At 59.7% G+C, this 19,474-nt stretch overlaps 1 protein-coding gene across 1 annotated transcript; it reads left to right on the plus strand.

Annotated features, from left to right (window-relative positions):
• Positions 1 to 233: 233 nt before the first annotated feature.
• Iglon5 (IgLON family member 5) lies at positions 234 to 19,149 on the plus strand. The gene is made up of 8 exons (XM_047529450.1): positions 234 to 420; positions 8,137 to 8,215; positions 11,898 to 12,130; positions 13,936 to 14,055; positions 15,333 to 15,467; positions 15,656 to 15,776; positions 16,283 to 16,437; positions 17,679 to 19,149. Exons 1-8 carry the CDS (start codon positions 342 to 344, stop codon positions 17,765 to 17,767), a joined length of 1,011 nt encoding a protein of 336 aa, XP_047385406.1. The 5' UTR covers positions 234 to 341; the 3' UTR covers positions 17,768 to 19,149.
• The last annotated feature ends 325 nt before the right edge of the window (positions 19,150 to 19,474 follow it).

Here is a 19,474-nt window from a genome sequence, read left to right on the forward strand (position 1 = left end):
GAGCGAGGACGGGGCGCCCAGGGCGGGCGGGGTGGGGGCCGGGCCGCAGTAACAAAGGCCTCTCCCTCCAACAAGCAACCCCCCCTCGGCCCCGCCTCCGCGGCCCCCCGCCTTCCCTGATTGGCCGGTCTCCCTGCCCGTCAGCGCCGCCCCCCTCCCCGGGTCTGCTGCAGCTCCGGCCGCCTCGTCGCGCCCCCCCAGCCCCCTCCCCCCGCCCCCGCCGCCCCCCGGGCCGGTGCAGCCGCAGGCGGGGTCCCCCTCCCCCTCCCCCTCTCCCCCAGGCCTCGCGCGCCCCGGACCGGCCCCCCCCTCCCCTCCCCCTCCGCGCCGCCGCTGCCGCGATGCCCCCCCCTGCGCCCGGGGCCCGGCTCCGGCTCCTCGCCGCCGCCGCCCTGGCCGGCCTGGCCGTCATCAGCCGAGGTACCGCAGCGCCGGGGGCGGGGGGCTCGGCCGGGACGCCAGGGTCCGGGGCGGGGGATGGGACAGGGGTGCGGGTCTGCGTCCCCGGGCCGGGAGGGGAGCACTGGACGCCGAGGTCTGGGCCCGCCGCGGGGGTTGCGTTCCCTGGCCGGGAAGGGGGTCCTCGCAAGTCCCGATCCGCGCCCCGGGCTGGGGGATCGTGTCCCGGGGCTGGATCCTGGGCCCAGGGGCCGAGGTCCGCTTCTCCTCGCCAGCCAGCACCGGGGTCGCGGACACCTTGTCCGGGCCTGGGGGCCCCGAGCGTGCGCCTCAGGATTAGGGAGGGGGCTTGACACTGGAGCAGGGGTCCCCGAGCTTTGTCGGCGAACTGAGTTGGGGTGCTACGTGGGGAATGATGCGGGTCAAGGGTCTTGTCTCTGGCTGGAGAGGGTCCCTGAGGGAGCTCTTGCCTGGGGGCTGGGGCATGCGTCTCTGGGCAGAAATGGGGGGATGGATATCTTCCCAGGGTCAGTATAGGAGGGGACACAGTGTCCACAGACCTAAATCCCAGGGCCGGGAAAAGGGAGGAAGGAGCTGAAATATCCCAGTTGGGTCTTCTGGGTTGAGAGAAAGTGTCCGCGTTTGGGGTGTTGCAGTTATGTGGGGGAATGGTACTGGGATCCAGGTAGTTGGGGTGCTGCGCAGGGGACTGATTCCAAAGCTCTGATGAATGTCTGAATTTGGGGGACTGGACAGAGCATGCCAGATGGACAGATGAAGGACAGGGACCCACTGGTAGAGGAGAGGGGGAAGCGTTAATGCGGGTCACAGGGTTAAGCTCAACCCTGCCAGCAGAGACAGGGCCTGAGGGAGGGTCTCCAGCTGAGCTTGAGGGAGTCCTGGTGGAGGGTGTGTGACTGGACCCTGTGTCTCCCCAGCGGGCCTGGCTGGGAGGGGATAGCTAAGGAGATGTCCCCAAGGGGAAGGGAAGAGTGGGAGGCTGCTAGGCGGTGCTTGGGAGGCAGGGAACTGTGCTGGTCCAGTGCTTCTGGAGGATTCCCCCAGGCCTTGACCCAACGAGGGTTAGAGTCATGGACAAGAAACCCCAACACAGTGACCTCAGCAGCATCAGAGAGGCAGCCTCTCTCAGCCTGCCTGCCAGACGCGCACAGCCGCACAAACACTGCCACAGCACCCAGCCCCAAGCGGCTCCTGCAGACACCCAGACACAGCCTCATCCAGACAGGACACCTCGTCCCCACACGGGATCAGGTCAGCACCGGTCCCTGGCGTACAGAAGGCTGACAGTTGTCTGACTTGCTGACCACCGCTGTGTTCCTCTCTGTCCCTGTCACCCGTCTCTTTGGGTCTCTGTGTCTTGGCCATTTCCAGAGACACCTGTCCTGTCTGTTATTTGGTGGTGACATTCCATCCGTTTCTGTCTCTGGGTCTTTGTCTCATTTCTGCTGGTCTTGGCTGTCACATCTGTCTCTCTGACTCTCAAACTGTTCCCCATGGTCACCCCACACTCGAGTCCCTCCTCTTCCTGGCTCCCTCGCTCATCCCTCAGTCCTCCTTTACCTCTGGTTCATTTTTCCCTTCTTGCTGCCTCTTCCTCCCCGACTCCCTTCTCCTCCCTTCCTCCCCTTCCTCCTTTACTCTCCAGGTGACTTCCTATCTTCCACTTTCTGTCTTCAACACCCCAGAAATCATTGCCCTGCACACATCCTGGCGGGGAGCACTAGCAGAGCCAGGGGTAGCCTGTGACCTTGGCCAGTTCCTGTCCCATGTGTGGTCTTAGGTTCCCCATCTGAGATCGGAAGACAAGAGATGATGGGGTGGGGTGAGCCATGACAGTTAGGTGCTGGACAGGCACCCAGCCCACCCACCGGTGGGCAGTGGTAAGATATGCACAATAGTGCCTTCTCCTCTTTTATCATATTTTCCAAGTTCCAAGCGGCACGTGAGTAGAACAGTGCACTTTGCAACAGATATAAGAGCAAACCCCACGGTGCCCCAGCCTGGCCTGCTCACACCCGCCCTCCTGGATCCTGGGCGAGCAGCGGCTTCTCTCCCTGACACAAGCTCAGACTCAACACGCAGGTCAGTGTAAGAAGACTGATTGGTTGGGTGATGTTTTGTTTTGTTTTGTTTTTCCCCCCAAAATAGAAACAAAATAAGCCCATTTCTCTTCAACTGGCTTATTTCCACTTAACAAAAACTCCAAGGCATCCATAAATATTAATCTATTTTTAATTTTTTTCTAAATCTTTTATGCCCACACACACACACACACACACACACACACACATGCACATCCTCAGGTGAACATTTTCATTCACAAAAGTAGCTGCACCGTATCCTGAAACGATTCAACAAAATCAAAAGGCAGCTGTAGTGTGGTTGGGGTTGTTTTACCCCACGGGCAGCTGGTGGGGTGACAATAACCAAGGAGAGGACAGGAAGGTCGAGTCCTGGCGCTGCCCCTGACCAGCTGTCCATGGGACTTCTGAGCTCCCAGCTGGACTGAATTGTGGGCTCTGCTTCCGCAGTTCGTTGTGGAAGTGCTCATGGAGCCTGACGTCGCTGTCCCCGGCACTCAGAGGTACACATGGCTGTGAGCAGGCCAGGGTCAGAAAACAGCAGCAAAACCTCCCAGACAAGCAAATAGGCCATTTCAGAGAGTGGAAGTGGCACAGAAAAGGCAGGGGTGACTTGGGGCAGGAGTTGGGTGGCGGAGGAAGCCGAGACTCGGCAGGTGAGAGTGGCCTGATTTCAGAAGAGGAGAAGTCAGCCTTGAACAGGTCCTGGGGACGGCAGAGGCAAAGGCCCTGTGGTGAGGACCCATGGTGAGGTGGCAGCCAACCTGCAGCTTTCAGTTCCAGGTCGCTGTGCCCATCATCTGGACTCCTGGGCCTCCCCAGTGCAGAGGCCTGCAGGCTTCCCGGGTGAGCAGACGGGGGCGTCTGGGGGCTCCTGGTGCCAGCTGCACCAGGCCCAGCCCCTTCTCACGGCCCTCCGCAGCCAGATCCTGGGTCTCCTTGTCCCCAGGACTCACACAAGCTCACACACACTGCCTGGGCCCCAGGTTCCCCCAGCCGGTGGCTTCTAGGACTGTGGGATCAGAGCATTCCTACCAGAGCCACTGGAGGGGTCCAGCTTTGCCTGAGTCTTACCTCCAACTCAGGGTCACTCGGCTCTTAGAAGTCCCTTTCTTAAGGGAACTCGCCTGTCTGTGACCTTCATTCCTGGATTTATCACACAGGTGTGAAGCCTGCCAGCCTGGACTGTGTGGACTGTAAGTCCCTCAGGGCAGGAATCCTGTGTGATCCCACTGTCCCCCAGGCCTCCTGGTGCCTGCAGTTTGGTCTTCCTAACAGCCAGCTCCCGGACAGGACAGCTGGTTGCCAGCCCTGGGCCAGCCCCAGCCGCCCTACACCCTCCCCTTGAATTTCCTCTTTTAATCCACCCGCATCCCCGAGAGGGAGGCCCAATTACTGTTCCCACTTACAGGTGGGGAAACTGAGTCTCAGAGAAGTGAAGAGACTGGCAAGCCTGGATTTGAATGGGGTCCTCCAGCACCCCGCTCTGTTATCTTGGCCCCCCTGGGGAGCTATGCTGGGTCGTGGGAGCAGGCGCTGGCAGTGGTGGGACCTGATGACACAGGGCCATCAGCAGCCCAGACGCGGCCCTGCCGGCCCATCTAGAAAGACCAGCGCCAGCCCAGGAACAGCCATAAACGTTTCTTCAGAAGGAAGGTGCTGGCCAGGCAGAGTGGCCCACGCCCGTAATTCCAGCAAATCGGGAGGCTGAGGCAGGAGGATCACCAGTTCAAGGCCAGCCTCAGCAATCGGCGACACCCTGTCTCAAAATAAAAAATAAAAAAGAACTGGGGATACAGCTCAGTGGTAGAGCGCCCCTGGGTGCAGTCCCAGCAGCCATGGATAAAAAAGGCGTGCTGCTGCGGAAGAGGCTGGCGTCTGTGGCCCTCTGCGTGCCACGCCCGGTCACAGGGAATCCCTCACCCAGACCCTTGTGGAGAACTCTTATTTTTTTCATTTTTTCATTTGGGTAAACTGAGGAGGCTCAGGTTGACCAGGGGGTCACCAGGCCAAAACGGTGGGGCAGACGTTTGGTTTCCCAGTTCAGGCCCCATGGGGTCTGCTCTCCAGCCTCTGAGGACCTTCCATTCTCTCTCACAAATCCTTCCCAGTTCTTACCCAGCCCCAGCCCTGGGGGACACAGTCAAGAGTCAGGTCTTCAGGGAACTGCTGGTCAGGAGAGGGAGGGACCATGAACACCATCTCAGCCGAGTCACAGGGTGCCCAGAAGAGGGGGCACGGACTTTGCCTTGAGCAGTCAGAAAGATTCTCCTGAAGGAAGGGGCATTTATGTTGGTGTCTTGAGGCATGAATAGGAGTTCAAGGGTTGAAGGTGTCACAGAATCCATTTATAGTCATTCATTCACCAGGGCCTCCAGTGGGCCAGGTCCCTTGCTGGGAGATGCTAGGGACACCGACCTGAGTCAGAGCCAGGCTCTACCCTCAAGGAACTGCTAGTCTGCTGGGGAAGTCTGACAGCACAGTGTGCTCCGAGCTCTAGTGGAGGTACCCTGCACTGTGGGAACGAGACGCTGGCCTGTGAGATAGTAAGCGTCTCCTGAGGCCTCCTGAGGACCAGGCGAGCCGGGCCATGCTGGAACCCAGAGGAGCGCCCATCTGGTGAGGACAACAGACAGGACACAACCCAGGGTGATCAGGGCCCTGACAGGGGAGGAACCAGACCCATGGACAGAGTGAGCTGTGGACTCTGAAGAAGCTCAGCCCTGAACAAATGAGTGGCTGACCCCTACCCCCATTGAGTACAGCCCAGAGAGGGGAAGGGACTTGTCCTAGGCCACACAGCACAGAGGTGGTCTCCTGATCCCAGAGTTTGGGGGTTTTGTGAGACAGATGCAAAGACCTGGGATATCTGTATTCATAGACAAGGACTAGGACCAAAGGCCTGCTTGAGGGCTGGATTTGCTTATCACTCATTTCCTGGGACTGCCCACGGGCCAGGCTCCGAGACAGACAACTTCCTTCCAAGGCACATGTGATCTGGGAGCAGGATAGGAGCTCCCCTGGCAAATCTGGGAGGCCCCTTGGCACTGGGAACCCTGGAGAAGAAGGTTTCAATGGGACAGTGAACGTGGAGAAGAGGACTGTACAGAATTGGACCACAGGAGCCAGGGGACACAAGGCCAGAGAGTGACACCAGGGTTCCACATAGACACAGACTGAGGGGTCCTGAGTGGGGGCCCCGGGAGGGGTGCAGTCAGCCCTGGGCGTGGACATACACCCGTGGTGGGAGTATGTGTGTCCGTCTGTCCGTATGTTCTGCTCGTCTCTGCAGGGCCCCATTCCCCATCCAGGGCCCTGGTTTGTGGGTTTGGCCCATCTGGGTGGCTCTCCCTGTATCCACTGAACCTGGAGCGGCACCTTGGACAGCTCCCCTTTTAGCTTCAGGCCTTCCGGTCTTTGGGGCACGTCTGGGTGGGACACTGCGGTGTGATCTCCCCCTAGGGAGTTGCTTGTGGGGTGGGGAGCACTATGGGTCCAGAGCGGGAGGTCCAAACACCCTGCAGTGCACAGGACAGTCCGGCCTGACCGTCAGCAGGACTGAGGCTGGGGAACCCTGGTCGAGGATGCAGGTCCTGGGGGGCAAGGTCCGTCTGTCTGTCTGTCTTGGCCAAGGATCTTGGTGCCCACCGGTGACTGTTTCAGAAAACTGATGGTGAGATCCATGATCGCCTTTTGGTCCAGGTGTATCTCTTTGTGTGCGACTCCCGGTGTGGCTGTGTGTGGCCTTGCGTGATCTGATCTTAGGTGACAGCATGACTTTGTGCACCTGATCCTCAGCCCGGGGCGGCCTTTTGTGACTGAGGGGAAGAGACAGTGCAGTTGTGTGCCTGCCCAGGGTTAGCTTTGTGGAAGTCTGACCCCGGGCCTTTCAGAGTGGGGCTGGAGGAGCGTCACCTTGGGCCAGTGATGCCAGTGTGACGGGCCAGGCCGGTGTGCGTGGGTCACACCCCTGGGTAGTCTGTAACCGAATGTGGACTTGGCAGCTCCGTTGGTACGGGAGGAACTCTGTGGAACCAGTGGCATTGGCAGGGGTGACTTAGTCTGCAGGTGCTGCTTGACTGGAACTGTCCCTCGGTGACTGAGTGCCCAGTCTGACTGCTCCTGGGAAAGAGCTGCCTTTTCCAGCTGACCTGCTGGCGTGCGTCTGGGGCCGTGGGTGTCAGTGTGACTCTGTGCTGGTTCCTGTGAGCAGGGCCATAGCCTTGTGTGTGACTGAAGAGCTGGGACCATCTCCTGGCCTGCTGTGGCTCTGCGTCCTTCCCAGGCCCTGGTGACTCTGTGTGTGTCCCTCCTGTCGTGAGCAGGGCTGAGCACGGTGAGGACCAGGCCCTCCCTCCAGCCTGGGTTCTTAAAGCATGCCTGGCCTGGTGAGCCGGGGCTGAGGGGCTGCAGGGCCCAGGCCCAAGCCCAGGGCCCGCCAGCTGCACTTGGCTCTGTCCGGCCCCGTCCTGAGGGGCTGCTGATGGAGAGGGCCCCTGGGAGTCATCGGGGCAGCTCAGGCAATTAATTCATTAGATTAATTAGCTCCTCTTCCCAGACTGGGGGCAGGGCAGCCGCACAGGGCCCTCTGCTCTGGCGCCCAAGGTCATCCAGCGGCCTCCCTCCCTCTCTGCCCCATGCTGTCTCCACCGCCTCCGCCCGCCCAGCCCCCACTCCCTGGCCCGGGTCCAGCTGACTGGCCACGGTCCACAGAGAGATGAATGGGGGGTCTGATGGGGCCTGTGGGCCGCGCTGGAGTGTGCAGGCGGGCATGGGCGTGTGCCTGTGAGCACAGCCGCAGGTGTGTGTGTGCGAAGGTTCGTGTGTGGCCATGCACCAAGCCTACAGGTGTGTGTCTGCATGTCTGTGTGCGGAAACGTCCGTGTTGAGTGGTGCATGCTGGCTCCGTATGCCTGCCTCGTACTTCTGAACTCATGTGTGTCAGTATGTGTGTGGGTCTGTGTGCACGTGGATCTGTGCACGTGTGTATATTCGTGCACACGTATTCCTTATGTGTGTATGTTTGTGTGTTTAATATCCTGTGCATTCACCAGCCTGTGAATCTGTGTGAATGTGTGCACATGTGTGTGTGTGTGTGTGCAAGCATGCATGCATCTCTGCATGTGTGTCTACACAAGTGCTGGGTCCACGTGCCTGTATCTGTGATGCAGTGCCTCTGCATGTGTAAATGTATACGCTGTCCCATCTGTGCACATGCACATGTGTCTGTGTAATCATGAATCTGTGCGCGTGGATGTCCCTGTGCACTGTGAATGTATTTTCTATGTGCTCGTGAAACTGTGCGGGTGTGTGTCCGCATACGCACATCTGTAACGTGTTTATTGTGTGCACACATCTCTGCATGCATGTGCGTGTGTGCCCATGCATCCGTGTATCTGTGTGTGTGCCATGTTGGGTGTTGCCTCTGTCTGGAGGTGTGTGCTTGCGTGTCCCCATCTGTCTGTCAGTCAGGCCCAGGAGAAGGTGCGTGTGGGTGTGTCTGTGCGTCTGCCGGGTTTAGGTCATCTGGGAGTGCAAGTGGAGGCGGGTAGATGCTCTCTGTCCCCAGGGTGTGCACCCACGTGCCACGCCCACCTCCCCCACTGCCAGGGCTAAGCGGCCCCCTCTTCCACAGGGCTGCTGTCCCAGAGCCTGGAGTTCAGCTCCCCTGCGGACAACTACACCGTGTGCGAAGGCGACAACGCCACCCTCAGGTACCCCCGCGTGGGAGTCAGGAATCGGGGTCCTTCGTCCCTCACCTAGGGCGGTGCACCAGGTGGGGCGATCCTGGCAGGGAGAGCCTGGGCCACGCCATCCCCATCAGGCCGTAAGGAACGTGGACTCTGAGCCCACTTCCACTCCAGGGCCTGGGTCCCTGTCTGTCAGAGGAGTGTGGCGCCTGAGCTTACCACGTCCAGGTCATGCGCCCCGGGCGTAGAGACTGCATTGTGGCCGACCTAAATAAGAGCGGGTCACTGCCTCACCAGGTCTCTCCTCGCTTCACGTGGGTCCCTGTCCCCTCTCTCTAGGTCTCTGTCCCTCTTTTTCTGGATCTCTGGCCCCATCTTTCTGGGTCTCTGTTTCCTTCTCTGGATCTCTGTCCCTCTCTCTGGGTCTCTGTCCCTCTCCCTGGATCTCTATCCCTCTCTCTGGGTCTCTGTCTCTCTCCCTGGATCTCTGTTCCTCTCTCTGAGTCTCTGCCCCTCTTTTTCTGGGTCTCTGTCCCTCTCTCTGGATCTCTGTTCCTCTCTGAGTCTCTGTCCCTCTCTCTGGATCTCTGTCCCTCTCCCTGGATCCCTGCCCCTCTCTCTGGGTCTCTGTCCCTCTCTCTGGATCTCTGTTCCTCTCTCTGGATCTCTGTTCCTCTCTCTGGATCTCTGTTCCTCTCTGGGTCTCTGTCCCTCTCCCTGGATCTCTGTCCCTCTCTCTGGGTCCCTGCTCCTCTCCCTGGATCTCTGTCCCTCTCCCTGGGTCTCTGCCCCTCTCCCTGGGTCTCTGTCCCTCTGTCCCTTTTCCTGGATCTCTGTCCCTTTCTCTGGGTCTCTACCCCTCTTTTTCTGGGTCTCTGCCCCTCTCCCTGGGTCTCTGTCCCTCTCCCTGGATCTCTGTCCCTCTTCCTGAATCTCTGTCCCTCTCCCTGGGTCTCTGCCCCTCTCCCTGGGTCTCTGTCCCTCTGTCCCTCTTCCTGGATCTCTGTCCCTTTCTCTGGGTCTCTACCCCTCTTTTTCTGGGTCTCTGCCCCTCTCCCTGGGTCTCTGTCCCTCTGTCCCTCTTCCTGAATCTCTGTCCCTCTCCCTGGGTCTCTGTCCCTCTCCCTGGATCTCTGTCCCTCTCCCTGGATCCCTGCCCCTCTCTCTGGGTCTCTGTCCCTCTTTTTCTGGATCTCTGTCCCTCTCCCTGGGTCTCTGCCCCTCTCCCTGGGTCTCTGTCCCTCTGTCCCTCTTCCTGAATCTCTGTCCCTCTCCCTGGGTCTCTGTCCCTCTCCCTGGATCTCTGTCCCTCTCCCTGGATCCCTGCCCCTCTCTCTGGGTCTCTGCCCCTCTTTCCTCTCCCTGTATCTCTGTCCCTCTCCCTGGGTCTCTGTCCCTGTCCTTCTGGGTCTCTGTTCCCTTCCCTGGATCTCTGCCCCTCTCCCTGGGTCTCTGTCCCTGTCCTTCTGGGTCTCTGTTCCCTTCCCTGGATCTCTGTCCCTCTGTCCCTCTCCCTGGATCTCTGTTCCTCTCTGGGTCTCTGTCCCTCTCCCTGGGTCTCTGTTCCTCTCTCTGGATCTCTGTCCCTCTCCCTGGGTCTCTGCCCCTCTGTCCCTCTCCCTGGATCTCTGTTCCTCTCTGGGCCTCTGTCCCTCTCCCTGGGTCTCTGTTCCTCTCTGGGTCTCTGTCCCTCTCCCTGGGTCTCTGCCCCTCTCTCTGGGTCTCTGTCCCTCTCCCTGGATCTCTGTTCCTCTCTGGGTCTCTGTCCCTCTCCCTGGATCTCTGTCCCTCTCCCTGGGTCTCTGCCCCTCTCCCTGGGTCTCTGCCCCTCTCCCTGGGTCTCTGCCCCTCTGTCCCTCTCCCTGGATCTCTGTTCCTCTCTGGGTCTCTGTGCCTCTCCCTGGATCTCTGTTCCTCTCTGGGTCTCTGTCCCTCTCCCTGGATCTCTGTTCCTCTCTGGGTCTCTGTCCCTCTCCCTGGATCTCTGTTCCTCTCTCTGGGTCTCTGACCCTCTTTTTCTGGGTTTCTGCCCCTCTCCCTGGGTCTCTGCCCTTCTCCCTGGATCTCTGTTCCTCTCTCTGGATCTCTGTCCCTCTCCCTGGGTCTCTGCCCCTCTCCCTGGGTCTCTGCCCCTCTGTCCCTCTCCCTGGATCTCTGTTCCTCTCTGGGTCTCTGTCCCTCTCCCTGGATCTCTGTTCCTCTCTCTGGGTCTCTGTCCCTCTTTTTCTGGGTCTCTGTCCCTCTCCCTGGGTCTCTGCCCCTCTCTCTGGGTCTCTGTCCCTCTTTTTCTGGATCTCTGTCCCTCTCCCTGGGTCTCTGCCCCTCTCTCTGGATCTCTGTCCCTCTTTTTCTGGATCTCTGTCCCTCTCCCTGGATCTCTGTTCCTCTCTCTGGGTCTCTGTCCCTCTTTTTCTGGATCTCTGTCCCTCTCCCTGGGTCTCTGTTCCTCTCCCTGGGTCTCTGCCCCTCTCTCTGGGTCTCTGTCCCTCTCCCTGGATCTCTGCCCCTCTCTCTGGGTCTCTGTCCCTCTTTTTCTGGATCTCTGTCCCTCTCCCTGGGTCTCTGCCCCTCTCCCTGGGTCTCTGCCCCTCTCCCTGGGTCTCTGCCCCTCTGTCCCTCTCCCTGGATCTCTGTTCCTCTCTGGGTCTCTGTCCCTCTCCCTGGATCTCTGTTCCTCTCTGGGTCTCTGTCCCTCTCCCTGGATCTCTGTTCCTCTCTGGGTCTCTGTCCCTCTCCCTGGATCTCTGTTCCTCTCTCTGGGTCTCTGACCCTCTTTTTCTGGATCTCTGTCCCTCTCCCTGGGTCTCTGCCCCTCTCTCTGGGTCTCTGTCCCTCTTTTTCTGGGTCTCTGCCCCTCTCTCTGGGTCTCTGTCCCTCTTTTTCTGGATCTCTGTCCCTCTCCCTGGGTCTCTGCCCCTCTCTCTGGGTCTCTGTCCCTCTTTTTCTGGGTCTCTGCCCCTCTCTCTGGGTCTCTGTCCCTCTTTTTCTGGATCTCTGTCCCTCTCCCTGGGTCTCTGCCCCTCTCTCTGGGTCTCTGTCCCTCTTTTTCTGGATCTCTGTCCCTCTCCCTGGATCTCTGCCCCTCTCTCTGGGTCTTTGTCCCTCTTTTCCTGGATCTCTGTCCCTCTCCCTGGGTCTCTGCCCCTCTCCCTGGGTCTCTGCCCCTCTGTCCCTCTCCCTGGATCTCTGTTCCTCTCTGGGTCTCTGTCCCTCTCCCTGGGTCTCTGCCCCTCTCTCTGGGTCTCTGTCCCTCTCCCTGGATCTCTGTTCCTCTCTGTGTCTCTGTCCCTCTTTTTCTGGATCTCTGTCCCTCTCCCTGGATCTCTGTCCCTCTCCCTGAGTCTCTGTCCCTCTCCCTGGGTCTCTGCCCCTCTCTCTAGGTTTCTGTCCCTCTTTTTCTGGGTCTCTGTCTCCATCCTTCTGGGTCTCTATTCCCTTCCCTGGGTCTCTTCCCTCTCTCTGGGTCTCTGCCTGTCTGCCCCCAGTCTGTCCTCTCTCTCTCTCTCTCTCTCCCGGTCTCTGTCTCCCCCTCTCCTGGACTCGGTCTCTCTCTAGGTCTCTTTACCCCTCTTCCCAGGGAGCCTGTGCCCCTCTGGGTCTCTGACACTTGACATCAGCACATCAGCTCTCTGAGGCCCAGCTGCCACCTGCCAGCATGCACAGCAGGGTCAGCAGAGAAACCCCTTCCCCACCCTCACCCCTGCAGCTGCTTCATCGACGAGCACGTGACCCGCGTGGCCTGGCTGAACCGCTCCAACATCCTGTACGCTGGCAATGACCGCTGGACCAGTGACCCTCGGGTGCGGCTGCTCATCCACACGCCGGAAGAGTTCTCCATCCTCATCACCCAGGTGGGGCTCGGGGACGAGGGCCTCTACACCTGCTCCTTCCAGACCCGCCACCAGCCGTACACCACTCAGGTCTACCTCATTGTCCATGGTGAGCCTGGCCAGGGCCCCAGGGAGCAGGTGGGGTGAGGAGCATGGGGCGAGGGGACACAGTGACAGGCTGCATTGTGGTGGGGGTGGGGACACATCCAAGTGGAAGACAGACACCACCCTGCCCTCACGGGTTTCAGCCAGGCAGAAGGGGAAGTCATGCCCACAGTTCCCTGAGACGGTTTCTGGAGCAGGAGAGCTCAGAGGCATCTGTGGAGCCCATCTACAGAGGGCGCACCCCGTGCGGGCTGTTCCAACCTGCGGGTGCGCAATGGTGGACTGTCCCTATCCCCGGGGAGCTGATTTCCCTGGGAGGGGCACAGGGAGGACTCCCAGGATGGCTGAGCTGAAAGCTTTGGCTGGGCACAGAGCTCATACCCAGGGGCCAGGGGCAGAATGAGCCAGGTGTGTAGCAGCAAGTTCCTTGTGGCCACTACACAGAATTCACAGTACCAGGCCTCGGGCTGCAAGGGCCCACCGCAGGGTGGGAGGCACAAGCCCAGGAGGCTGCTTCACTGGCCAGCAGAAGTGGTCTGGAAGGCAGCGAGCACATGGAGGGACAAGACCCCAGAGACAGGGAGTCCTGACAAGACCCAGCTCAGGAGCCAGACTGTCCAGGTTCCAACCTCAGTGCCAACACCCTCCTGCAAGGGACCCACCTGTAAGAGGAGGCCTCGGGCTCCGCCTCCTGGCCCCAGAACTGGCACTCATGCAGTGTAGGGCCACCCCAGTCAGAAGGGCCACCTGTGTTTTACTCTTTACAAGAAAAGAAAAAACCGTCTGCCAATTAAACTGCTTCCCTGCGTCACAAAGCCAGTCCTGATGAGAGAGTGAGCAAAGGGAGGAGGGGAAGTAAGACCCACGGGTATTAGAACTGGTGCGACAGGGTGACGCCCACCCAGAGCAGAGTGGGGGTCCAGTGACGGGATTTTGGTGAAGCAGTTAGCACACAGTCTACCACACAGGAAGCACCATGTGTGTATTTATTAAATAAGTTAATTTTAAAATAATAAAAAATAGAAGTAGCCAGGCAAGGTGGCACATGCCTAGGATCCCAGCAACCTGAGTTGCTGAGGCAGGAGAATTGTGAGTCCCAGCCAGCCCAGCAACTTAGTCAGACCTTGTCTCAAAATAAAATATAAAAAAGGCTGGGGATGTGGTCCAGAGGGAGAGTACCCCTGGGTTCAATCCAACATACTCAAAAAAATTATAATTATAATGACAAACAAACAAAAGTGGAACCAGTAGAGTCAGGGAGGGAGGAAATCAGACCAGAAGATAAAGTTAGGATGATAGCAAAAAAGTCAGACAGAGAAAGCCAGTAATCAGACATGGGGCCAGGCAGAGACTGCTGAGAAGAGGCAAGGAGGCAAGTGGGGAGACAGAAGGAGGCGTCAGAGGGCCTGAGGGAGGAGGCTGGGCTGGACCCCTGGGTCTGAGGGAGGAGGGCTGGGCCTGGACCCCTGGGTCTGAGGGAGGAGGCTGGGCCTGGACCCCTGGGTCTGAGGGAGGAGGGCTGGGCCTGGACCCCTGGGTCTGAGGGAGGAGGCTGGGCCTGGACCCCTGGGTCTGAGGGAGGAGGCTGGGCCTGGACACCTGGGTCTGAGGGAGGAGGCTGGGCCTGGGCCCCTGGGTCTGAGGGAGGAGGCTGGGCCTGGGCCCCTGGGTCTGAGGGAGGAGGCTGGGCCTGGGCCCCTGGGTCTGAGGGAGGAGGCTGGGCCTGCACCCCTGGGTCTGAGGGAGGAGGCTGGGCTGGACCCCCAGGAGTGCAACACGCCTCACACTGGCCTCTCCTGCTGCCCACAGTCCCTGCCCGCATTGTGAACATCTCTTCCCCCGTGACAGTCAATGAGGGGGGCAACGTCAACCTGCTCTGCCTGGCTGTGGGGCGACCAGAGCCCACAGTCACCTGGAGGCAGCTCCGAGGTGAGGACCCCACCCCTGACCCAAACCCCTTCCCCAGTTCTGCAGTCTGGGCCCCTCATTCCTCATATTCCTAGCTGAACTCCCAGACCCCCCCTTCTCCCTCATTCTGACCACCCCCCAGCCCTTCTGATGTCTTGATGTCCCCTCCCAGCCTGATCTCCAGTTATTTCCTCACCAGACCCCAGTACTGGCTTCCCACTTGCTGCCCAGTCTGGCCCAGTACCTTCAAAGACCCCCACCGAGCCGTGGCCCTGGCTTCTCCCCACCTGCTCACTGATTCTCCTGGATTCAGCTTCCCACCTCCAGATGCCCTAAGCCAGGCTGCAGCCTGGGTCCTGGCCACTCCCACCTCCCAGTCACACTGCCACCTCTCTTCGGCTCAGTGCTCTAGCTAGTGGTTTCAAAATGTGGTACCCAGACCCCAGCATCAGCATCCTCTGGGAACTTGCCAGAAATGCACATTCTCAGGCCCCTTCCCACACCAAGAGGAGACCAGGAGTCCCTCCATCCTCACCCCACAGTCTATTTCAACGAGCCCTGAGAACCACTCGGCCTCCCTCCGAACATGACAGCCTTGGGCCCACACATCACCCACCAGCCCTTTACCTGGATCTCCACCACCAGATTCAGATCCCGGGATCCTCACTCACTGGGGCTGTGGAGACCCATGGTGCAAATTGCTAGGTCCTAATCCCTGGATCCCCTGAGATCCCAGAACCCAGTTACTAAGCTTCAGATCCCTGGATCCTGCCCCACTGTGTCTTCTGAACCCCACAATCCTGATCTTGAGATCCTGAATCCCTGGATTCCCTAACTCCTAGAGGGTCTTCTGGGATGGCAGATCTATCATGAGATCCAGATATCTGGATAACTGATTCCAATCATCAGATCTCAATTCCCTGGACCCCAAGAACTAGATCTCAGAATTCTGGATTCCTCCCCCTGTATTTCCTGGATCCTTCTGAGTCCCAAGAGCCAAGATCCTGGAATCTTCCACCCCACTGGATCCTCTGAACACCATGATCTGAGTCATTAGATCCCAGATCCCTTTGGATCTTCTGAATCCTCAAATTCCAAGACCCTCCCCTCTGGGTTCCAGTCCCCAAGTCCCTATCCTCATTCTCCCTAACCCCTCAGGCCCCTCCCGGCTCCTACTGACCCGGGCACTCCAGGCCTTGCTGTGCCCGCCCCGCTGATGTGTGTCCGTGTTGTGCCCGTGTTGTCCCGTGTTAAGTGTTTGTGTCCGGCCCCGCCCCCTCCTGCTCCCTCCCCTACAGACGGCTTCACTTCGGAGGGCGAAATCTTGGAGATTTCCGACATCCAGAGGGGCCAGGCCGGGGAATACGAGTGCGTGACTCACAACGGGGTTAACTCGGCGCCCGACAGCCGCCGTGTACTGGTCACAGTCAACTGTGAGCCCCCACCCCTACTCCAGGCACTGGGCACGAAAGTGGGTGGGCCTTAGGTCCCTGGGGAGGATTGGTCTGTAAGTTGGAGGAGGAAGCTGGGCGGGGCTCCCGGGTCAGAGGGAGGAGGCTGCTGGAGCAGGACCCCAGAGTCCCCATGCTGCTAGAATTAGCTGACCCTACACCCTCGCCAGATCCCCCGACCATTACGGACGTGACCAGCGCGCGCACCGCCCTGGGCCGGGCAGCCCTCCTGCGCTGCGAAGCCATGGCCGTGCCGCCTGCGGACTTCCAGTGGTACAAGGATGACAGACTGTGAGGACAGCCCCAGGGCCGGCCGTGGAGAGGAGGAAGGGGGAGGTCCTCAGACCCTTGGATGGCAGGGCCGGGGTGCGGGGGGTGGAGAGGCAGAGTTCTGTCTCCTAAGAAGTGAGGGTCCAGCTTCTAGGTTATGGGGTCTGCTGAGCCCAGGGAGACTAACTTGGGTCCCAGGATGAATGCTGGAGCCTCGCCTCCCGGACTATTGAAGGAGAAGGTCTGGGGTCGGGAGTCGATGCTGAGGATCTGGTGGGCAAGGGGACCACTGGGACTGAATTTGAGAGCCCGTAGGGATTGGCGATTGTGGCGCACACGGGGAGAGTCCAGTGTCCCTCAGGGGCGACGTGCTTGGAGAAGGGATCCCTGAGGCGCTAGAGAGCTAGAGCCCGATGCTGGGGGTCGCGGCAGAACGCCGGGACCCCGGGGGACAGTGGAGGCCGAGTCGGGGAACTGGGCGCTGCCCCCAGGAGGGCCCGTCCCAACCCTGATCCCGTCCCCGGCAGGCTGAGCAGTGGCACGGCCGAGGGCCTGAAGGTGCAGACGGAGCGCACCCGCTCGATGCTTCTCTTCGCCAACGTGAGCGCCCGGCATTACGGCAACTACACGTGCCGCGCAGCCAACCGGCTCGGAGCGTCCAGCGCCTCCATGCGACTCTTGCGTGCGTCTGCGCGCGGCGGCGGGGAGGCGGGGAGGCGGGGAGGGGAGGCGGAGACCCGGGGACCCACCCCCTGACTGGCCCCACATTTAGGAAAGGGGAACCCTGAGACTTGAGCAACGCGACTGAGTAAAGAAACCGATCCACTCGATCAATACTGATTGAGCGCCCACGAAGGGCCAGGTGCTGGGGACACAGCAGTGCAGAAAAGAGACAAGATTTGGGTACTCGCCGAGCTCATGGCCTAGTAGTAGTTGAAAAGCATTTATTAAATGGACACGTAGATAAATAAGCAAACAAATACATGAACAAAACATTATTTTGGATATCAAGAAAAGCTGGCAATAAACGGATAGGATTAGAGGTGGCAGGTGTTACCCAAGGTCATCAGAGTCAAGCTTCCCTGAGGGGCAACATAAAACTGAGACCAGAATGATAAGAAGTCAGCCGTGCGCACATCGGCTGGAAAAGCTTTGCAGGCAGGGGAACAGCATATGCAAAGGTACAGTGAGGACAGCTTGGCGTGGCAGAGAAGTTGCATGGAATCTGTGGCAAAAGAGGAAAGTAGATCTCGCCTCGCAGCCAGGTTACTAAGGAGTTTGGGCTTATTGTACAGCAGGCAAGAGCACTGGAGGCAGTTAAGCAGGGAGTGACATTGGTTGAGGATTCTAAAGACGATCGCTTTGGCTGTGAGATGGAGGCAGGGAGCCCAGGGTGGGGCAGCTATAGAGCTCCGGAGCTGGTGGATGGATAGCACGAAGCCGCTCTCCAGAGTTGCTTTGGCTGTGGCACCCATGGGCTAGTTGCCAGACTGGATGTGCAATGCTGAGGTAAGAGAGAAGCTGAGTCACAGGCTCCTGAGGCTTCCGCTTGAGCCGCTGGGTGGATGGAGACGCAGTGCTGAAATATCGATATGCACAAGTATTAAAGGGGGAGGGGGAGGGTGGCCAGCCCAAGGCAGAAAAGTCCAGAAAACAATTTTGCCCATGCTGAGGATGAGACAATTGGTGGAAATGCTGGACAGACAGAATCCATAAGACAGAAGGACAGGGCTTAAACAGTGGGAAGGAGTGGAGAAGATCTGAGAGCATGCTAAGGCTCAAAAAACAGAAAAGTCTCAGAAAGGCCCCCTGAGAGGTGGCTTAAAAGAGACCCTCAGGGACGGGTTCCGACAAAGCACCTGGAGGGACACGCAGGGGCCTCCCTGTTGCTGCCTCCTTCCATGACCCTTCCTCTTCCCTTAGGCCCAGGATCCCTGGAGAACTCAGCCCCGAGGCCCCCGGGGCCGCTGACCCTGCTCTCTGCCCTGGGCTGGCTGTGGTGGAGGCTGTAGGTGCAGCCCAGCGCCTCCCCCTGCAGGGGGCCTCGGGCCAAGAGAAGAGGAAAAGGGGGAGCCAGCGCCGTGGGTCTCGAGGGGGCAGAAGAGCTCTCAGCCACCGAGAAGGAAGAGAGGAAGAGGAGGAGGAGGAGGAGGAGGATCTTTAGAGAACCCATCACTGTGAGGGATAACGCAAAATTATGCATCTTTCTACAGCCATTCTCGCCACCCGTTCACGTTTCCAGTTGTGACCCACCCCCGCCACCCCACACCCCTCTCTTAGCTCAGGCTGTCAACGGGCTCGTGTGTGGGTGGGTGTGTGAGTGTGAGCCCGCATGTATGTGTAGGTGTGTGTGGGGGAGAGGCTGGGGGAGGGCACCAGCCGTCCTCCCCCGCTGCCACCCCCGTGTCCTCTGCCCACCCCTGCTGCCTCTCACCTCTGGCTGGAGGTAGGTATGACGGGTGCTCCTCAGTGAAACTGTGAGAGAACGGCCAGGCTTTCCTGCGCGTGCCCCCCCCCCCCCCCCCACTGTCACACAGGCAGGTCTGGAGCTGGGCGGGGTGTTGCTGCTCCCTGTCAAGCAGTTGTTCAGCCTTTAGGAAGAGGTGAGGACTCTGTCTTGGCATGTTCCTCCCCTGCTGCGCCACCTGCTGCCTGTAGCCAGAGGCCCCATCACTGGCTCAGTGGCCTGAGACCTTCCACTTGCCCTGTCCCTCCCCACCCTGGACTTTCTGGCCCCCTCCTGGGCCTTTCGGTGCTTCCATCCAACTGTCAGGCTGGTGACAGTAGTCGCCCGTCCGCCTCAGTGCTTTGCCCCACCCCCGCCACCACTCCCCTTGGCCACCTGCAGTACCAACCAGCTGCCCCCGGCCCTGCAGCTGGCCCACAGGTGTGGGCTTCCTGGCTTCTCACTCCCTGGCCTCCAGGACTGTACCTCCCAAAGGCTTACCAGACCGTCCTCACACACTCAGACACACGCACCCACACACCAGCGACTGCGACCAGCAATAGCCCCCTGGCTCCAGCTGTCTATAGCTGGTGACCAGCTGTAGATCCCTGGTGGGCCCCTGTTGTCAGGAAGGGATGCTGAGAGGCTGTGGCCTCGGCTCTGACTGTCAGACACTCCACCCTGGTATACCACACCACAGAGTGGGGGAGAGGCCTCGCAGACATCCTGAGCCCAGAAAAGACGCCACGTCACCAGCTCCGACTCCCTGGAGACCCTCTGTAGCCACCCACCCACCCACCCCAAACCACACCACCCAGAGCTTGGTGGAGGAGAGGACAGAGAGGGGCGGGGGAGCAAGGGGCAGTGACTGTACCTCAGACGGGGGCGTGGGCCCCATCCCACATTGTCTTCCATTCCCAGGGTCCGGGGGATGGGGTGGGGAGGGGAGGGCTGCTGGGAGGGGGGCGGGGGGCCCTGGGGGCCGTGTGTTCCGATTCATGGGGAGTGTTGAGACCACCACACCAATAAACGCCTTTTTCCAAAGTCTCTGCCTGCTGCTCTTGGTGTCATTAAGGAGTTGGGAGTGGAGGGCACAGGGTCGTGGTCCTTTGGTGGTGGCTCCCCTGCATCATTACCACCCCCCACTTTCTCTTTGTGGAGTTGGAAATTGGCCCATCACAGCAGTGGCCCCTAATCGGCTTAAGCCACTCAGCAGAGCCCATTTCCCACCACAAGTGGCTCAGAGATGGGCACACAGCCCAGTCGGGCTAGC

The sequence above is a fragment of the Sciurus carolinensis genome, chromosome 16, assembly GCF_902686445.1.
Source record: "Sciurus carolinensis chromosome 16, mSciCar1.2, whole genome shotgun sequence".
Classification (NCBI taxonomy): domain Eukaryota; kingdom Metazoa; phylum Chordata; class Mammalia; order Rodentia; family Sciuridae; genus Sciurus; species Sciurus carolinensis.